Source organism: Berghia stephanieae, chromosome 1 (genome assembly GCF_034508935.2).
Source record: "Berghia stephanieae isolate SIO BIC M18660-M18661 chromosome 1, UCSD_Bste_1.3, whole genome shotgun sequence".
Lineage (NCBI taxonomy): Eukaryota > Metazoa > Mollusca > Gastropoda > Nudibranchia > Aeolidiidae > Berghia > Berghia stephanieae.
Genome location: NC_088360.1, coordinates 75,072,530 through 75,079,199, shown reverse-complemented (window position 1 = coordinate 75,079,199; position 6,670 = coordinate 75,072,530). Strand labels below are relative to the sequence as shown.

At 30.3% G+C, this 6,670-nt stretch overlaps 1 protein-coding gene across 1 annotated transcript; it reads right to left on the bottom strand.

The window, feature by feature from the left end:
* Nucleotides 1-766: 766 nt before the first annotated feature.
* Nucleotides 767-5,997, bottom strand: LOC144956921 (iron-sulfur cluster assembly 1 homolog, mitochondrial-like). The gene is made up of 4 exons (XM_078887754.1): nt 5,905-5,997; nt 3,788-3,841; nt 3,232-3,337; nt 767-2,121 (listed from the first exon to the last, which is right to left on the bottom strand). The coding sequence occupies exons 1-4, from the start codon at nt 5,983-5,985 to the stop codon at nt 1,973-1,975; spliced, it is 390 nt and encodes a 129-aa protein (XP_078743880.1). The 5' UTR covers nt 5,986-5,997; the 3' UTR covers nt 767-1,972.
* Nucleotides 5,998-6,670: the final 673 nt, after the last annotated feature.

Here is a 6,670-nt window from a genome sequence, read left to right as displayed (position 1 = left end):
AGCTGCTTGAACAACAAGATGAGTGTCTCAGTAGACAGTTGCTGTGACAAGTTTGGCTGTATTGAACATGTTAGTTTACAATCAAAATCACTCCATTTATGCCATAAACAATGTCTACAACTACAATCAATGTAATGTGATTGTATAAATATCTTACATTATTCATAAAAAAAAAAGAAAAAGATATCTATAAAAATCACAGATTTTGAATTATTTTACATCATGAATCTATGACATCATTCTAGCAAACAACAAAATTAAAATCAGTAAATATTACTTGAATGACAAATTCAGATCATTCATTCTAAATTCATTCTCAAGCCCAGTGAAACTTTGCCAATAGCGGTGAAAATTTCCCAAATTTGAACTCAAAATCTTCAAAGTCAAAGGAACCAACAACACATTTTAATAAAACTGTCATACAAAATTTTGTTTTAGTCTTTATTTTGAATGTGATTCTATGTATTTTGTTTGATGAGAGGTTGAGTGAAGAAGGGGGTAGGAATTGTATACATATGTTGACAACAATTGTTATTTTTATTGTTATTGTTATTCAGGAGTGTCTTCTTCAAACTCTGATTACTTGAAGACTGTAATGAGCTATACATATTCTTATTTTAAAGTGCTTAATATGGTTGAATATACAACAAATTTGAAACCACCTGAAAACGAATATATATATATATATATATAATATATATATATATATATATATATATATATAATATATATATATAATATATATATATATAAATATATAATATATATAATTCTTTATTTTTTAGAAATAATGGCTGAAGTAACTTAAATAAAGGCAAAATATAACAATGTCCTCTAGCTTTGTGCTCTTGAAAGAAAACATGTTTTCTAAAATTGCAATTTCTTCCGTTTCCTCTCAACTATTGTGTGAACTGAACGTGTCTAGCTGCAGTCACAATTTTATGGTTTTTAAAGATTTGCTCTCAGCAATTTTTGCTTTGATATAACTCAAAAATTTATCTCAATTTGAGTATAAAATCTTTTACTTTTACTTTCTGAAGCTATCTATCAATTTTCACCTCTCTGCCTTTGTAACTTATTGCTGTAGTCAGCTTCAGAAATGGCTATTTTCACAATTATTGCATAACCACATTTCGACCCATTGTTATCAAACTTTGAGAAATCATATCTGTTTTATTTATTATCCGAGTTTGCTGATCTTTGTGTCATTTTAATAAAAATATAAAAATTTATGCAGATTTAATTGCTTGCAGATTGCTTTATATTCTAATACTAAAATTGGATTTGGAGTGCCCAATTCTAAGGAGGGAAAAAATGAATAACATAAAATACAGAGCAGAGCACATTCCTCAACCTCTTATTCCTCATTTTCACACATTCCACATACTAATCTTAGTATCTAAAATTTATAAATTTCCTTATTTTCATTGAACAAATTTCATACATTCCTCATCTTAAACATTTGGTCTGCACAAGGAAGAAGAAAACGTATTGAACTGTATATACACGAAAAACCATAATTCGATCAAAACCATATTAAAACTTCTCATTAACGTCAGTATTTTTGCATACTGACATATCTATACATTTGAAACACATATAACAATTCAGCTATGGTTAATACTAATTCCCACACCTTCCTGCCAACCCCATTCAGATATTGATATTGATATTACAATGGGATGAACAAGGTGTTGCATTGAATTAAATTTTAAGTTTACAAGGTGAGATTTATGCATCTGAAGTGTTCTTCTTTTATCTACAGATTGATTACCACCACTCACACTAATCTATGGAAGCCTATCAATTCAGTCCAAATTCATAACTTACAATCTTATCAAATATTCAGCCCCTGGTTCATCATGCCATTATATTACATTGTAGGTAAAGGGTGACAAATGATGTTAATTTACAATTCGATGATGATGATGATGATGATGGTGTGATGCTTTAATAAATAAAAACCTTTATCCTATACATTAAAACTCTCTCCACAACCACACGTTCCTTTTATATTTGGGTTATTAAAAATAAATTCTGATGTTAGCATATCTTCCTGGTAATCCATCTCAGTTCCAAGCAAAGTTAACTGTGCCTTGGCATCAATAAAAACTTTTACACCTGTGGGGAAAAAAAATCGAAAAAAAAAAAGAATTCATTACTTAGTAAATGAATTAATTTTTAGACTTTCGTCAGTTTGAATATTATGGATCATGGAAAAGGCTTTACTGAAATAGCTCATGATGCTTGTTATAAGGACTTTATTTGATTTGGGTAAAAAAAAAATTAATATTTTTTTTCTTTTTGGCATATTACATCAAATTATCTTTGAGTAATGAGCAACACCATGTTCTCTATGAGAAGAGAATTATTTTGGTGAGCTAGGAGAGGTTACTTGCTAAGGCCATAGTTATACTTTATTAATCAACAAAGTGCGGCTATGTGGTTTATTGGTATGAACTTTCCTTAGGATAGGAAGGTTCAGAGTTTGAGTCCGACTCTAAGTGGCCCATGGTTGAGTCCTTGAAAAAGGCTCACCATAATCAGGTGTAAAATGAGTACCTAGCCATTAACAGCATTGTCAGAAAAAAATTGTAATTGGCCTAACAGGTGTCATGTCTCATCCTATATGTTAAGTGTTGCTGTTGGCTAGAGACCTCTTGTAAAGCACTATGAGCATATTCATGGGATATTGCGCTATAGATAGTATGCGCTTGGCTAAGAAGCTCATAACATTGCCATCCGGAAGTATAACGGACCAACACACAAAACTGTGTGTATCCATGAACGTTTATAGTCAGGTTAATACAGTTCAGTGAGCATTACTCATAAACGCGGATGGCAAAAAACAATAACAAAGACCTGAATGATGTCATCTTCGAACTATCTATAGAAATACTTAAGTTTTTTAAAAAGGTTAAATTTAGGACTATTTTTATCATGAATAAAGTTTATCATTACAATTTACATGGTTGGTGAAAATATAATACGTATGAAGGCTGGATTAGTTTTTTGTGTTGCCGTCAGTGAGTCTACTTAGTTTTTAAGCAAGCAGAAACAAAAAGGAAGGGAGGGGAAGTATTTGATTAAGTGGAACAAAACTTGACTGTTGTGCTTTTTCTTTTTGATAAACAAACATTGAGGTGACCATTGTTTTATCAATATCATTATCATTGCTATTTTTCCCATTTATCAAAGACGACAACAGTAACAGATGAATTTAATGCTTACCGTCTTGTACGACTTCCTCATCAAATTTCCCTTTCTTTTCAGCATAATCTAAAGTGTATGTCAGTCCATTACAACCTCTTGTCTTCACACCAATGGAGACACCAGCCTAAAAAATAAAATATAAAACATCATGGTCATATGTCATTACAATTAGCCATATTAGACACGGGAAACCAAATGATGTTATTTTATATATCGCGCAAAATCCAGACAATGTGAAGTGCATTGAACATAGTGGGACTTTGAAAATGATCTTTACATGACCATATATTAACTTATTTATATGTTTCTATAAAAAAAAGCACTACGTATGAACGTTAACAGTGTGAAGTCTGGAATGGCGATGGCCAGATATAAAAGGTTTCTCATCTTTCCAATGAATGAATATCTTAACTTATAGCCAAAATCTTTTTCCACAACTTGTTTCAATGACTTATCTTCATAACCCCATTCACCATGTTTACCCACATAAGCAATTGCCTTAAGATAAATGGAAAAGAAGATCATACTGACTTTACACTGATTAAGCATTATCTAGTGTATCCAACAATCTTACCATTTCTGGTCTTGCCTTCATCAATGCTTTTAATTTCTGTACTGCATTGTTGGTCTGTAAAAAAAATGTAATACAAAAATATCCATGGTAAATATTCGAATTACTAGGGGAAGAGGGTGTCTGTATAATATATGATTTACATTTCTCCCATTGACGCAATTGACTGATAAAAGAATTCAATTCAACTGAGACAAGGTTCGGTAAAATCAAAACAATTATTTTGAAAACAAGCTGACCAGTGGAATCTGCATAAAATTAACAATTTCAAAGTCAACTTCTGCTTTGAGTCAACGCCTCCTGTTGGTCCCAAAATTTTTGTTCTTAATCTATGTGTGTTTGTGTATAATAGATAAAGTCAACATTGCTTAAAGTCTACCAATCTTTCTGGTCCCGTGGTGATGGCTTTACCAGGATTCTACTATACATATTTGGTCAATTACTAGTACTAGTGGACAATATTACGGTAATTCACATGCTATCTCTCCTAATAATATTGCCACATATCCAACAAGAGACAATTTATCATCTCACATGCAAAGTTATCTGCCATTTAAATTTCAGTAGACTGAGAAATGAAAAATCATCAATTAATATTTAACTCTTCCATTTCATATTATGAAACTGGTAGAATAAATGGTATAGTTTAGTGAGAAGTTTGGTGAACTGAGTTAATGATGTGAGTGAATGTGAGAAAAGGAATTCAAAATTGAGGAAATAAGTAAATACCACATCCTATCAATAACAATAAAAGTAATAAAGAATTTTTAAAAACCATGTCATTTGAGTGAGATACCTGATGTAATAATGCTAGATAGATAAATAGATATCTTTCAACGCTACAGTTGGATTATATCACAAACATTTCAGTTTCAATCAGATATTTGTTGGGCCTGTGGGTATTTCAACTTGGTGGCATTTTTATGCACCTCCGTTAGAGGTGTACAAAAGCGCACGGTTTTTATGCACCTCTGTTGGCGGTGTAAAAAAAATGCAGCGTTTTTATGCACCTCTGTTTGTGGTGCTGGTTAATTAACGAAAATGTTGTTGCTTGAAGCTCGAGGGAAAAAATAACGATAAGCGTTGAATTGTAAGCTTCAATTTATTAGACGAAGACAGATACTGTGGACATTTCGGATTTCCCCTTTATCAACAAAATACAATGAATAATTTATAGTAAGGACGAATGAGAGATGTGTGAGTGTGAATAGCGTAGTAAGGTGAATAAACATAAACAATGATGGGACAGAAAATAGAAAATACCCCTTTGTAAGGAATAAGAATTAAATCATTATGACAATAAATATTTTTAATAAAATTAATAAACACACCGCTTTTATGTACTGTCGTTGAGGTATAAAATTAGTGTAAATGCACAGTGTAGAAAGACATACAGAAAAAAAAAGAAAAAAGAAGCAGATGTCACGATATAACTTTTGCCATGTCCAAATACAGACGTACAACATCGCTGATGAAATTGGGTGGAATGCGTGTATGCGTAATGGAGGTGTATAAAAAGGATCCGTTAAGATACACCGACAACGGATAGAAAAACTAACTTAGACGTCTATCTAGATACGTTTCAATTCATCAACTTCTAACCAATGCCAATGAGTGTATCAGTGTAATGAGAGGAGAGTGGTTTTGGTCAGTTCAGTTTATTGGTCATTGCCCATTGCCACGACCTGCAAAAATGGTTGGGAGACCTTTCATAAGCTACTACATTCCAAGTATACTTGTTCTAGTAGAGGGTTTGGGAGGGGGGGAACTTTTTTTTTTTTTTAAGTCTCCCCCCCCTCCCAAACCCTACACTAGAACTTCTAGAAGGGGGGAGACTTTAATAAAAAAGTTTCCCCCCTCCCAAACCCCCTCTTTAACATCGGAAGAAGACTTGGGATGTAGTAGCTTATGGAAGGTCTCCCCATATTCATCGTGTTCTAACATTCTAACTCTAACTCTCTATCTCTTCTAACCTTAGCCTTAATAATAATAACCTGATGATTTTGAAAATGAATGAATGACGACATCCTTGAGTTTAAAATAATAAAAAAGATACGATCGATTAGAAAGCGTCATTCTCATTATAAACGTTTAGTAAAAACATAAGACTAATAACTCACAATGACTAGGGGAGCTTTTTGAGGTGTAAGTCTCGATTTAACTGCTCGAACAGATGCCCTTCCAATCGCCCTGCTTGCCATTGTTGTTGTTATAATTTCATAACATTGAATTTTCCTTTAGAGTTGCTTCCCTCGTTATGTGTAACGTGTGTAAAGATATTGAAAAGATATAATATGCTTAGTTTATTCGGCAAAATGTAACGTTATCATTTTGAACCCCGCTTTAATATAATGTCATAATGAATATTATTGTTTTACAACTTAAATAATAATGTTACCGAATGAATGAAAATCTTGGAATTATTCCAAGATGAAAATAATCATAGATAATAAACAGAGTCGCGCAATCAGATTCATTCACCTTAATTATTTATTAATTATTATTATTATTATTATTATTATTATTATTATTATTATTATTATTATTATTATTATTATTATTATTATTATTATTATTAATTATTATTATTCATTATTATTATTTATTATAATTATAATTATCATATATTATTATTATTATTATTATTATTATTATTATTATTATTATTATTATTATTATTATTATTATTATTATTATTATTATTATTATTATTATTATTATTATTATTATATTATTATTATTATTATTATTATTATTATTATTATTATTATTATTATTATTATTATTATTATTATTATTATTATTATTATTATTATTATTATTATTATTATTATTATATTATTATTATTATTATTTTATTATTATTATTATTTATTATTATTATTA

Coding starts and splice junctions, on each gene's coding strand:
- LOC144956921 (XM_078887754.1), bottom strand. CDS start 5,985: ATGGCAAGCAGGGCGATTGGAAGGGCATCTGTTCGAGCAGTTAAATCG. Junction 3,842..5,904: donor AAAAAGCTCCCCTAGTCATT/GTGAGTTATTAG, acceptor TTTTTTTTACAG/ACCAACAATGCAGTACAGAA. Junction 2,122..3,231: donor TGAGGAAGTCGTACAAGACG/GTAAGCATTAAA, acceptor TTTTCCCCACAG/GTGTAAAAGTTTTTATTGAT.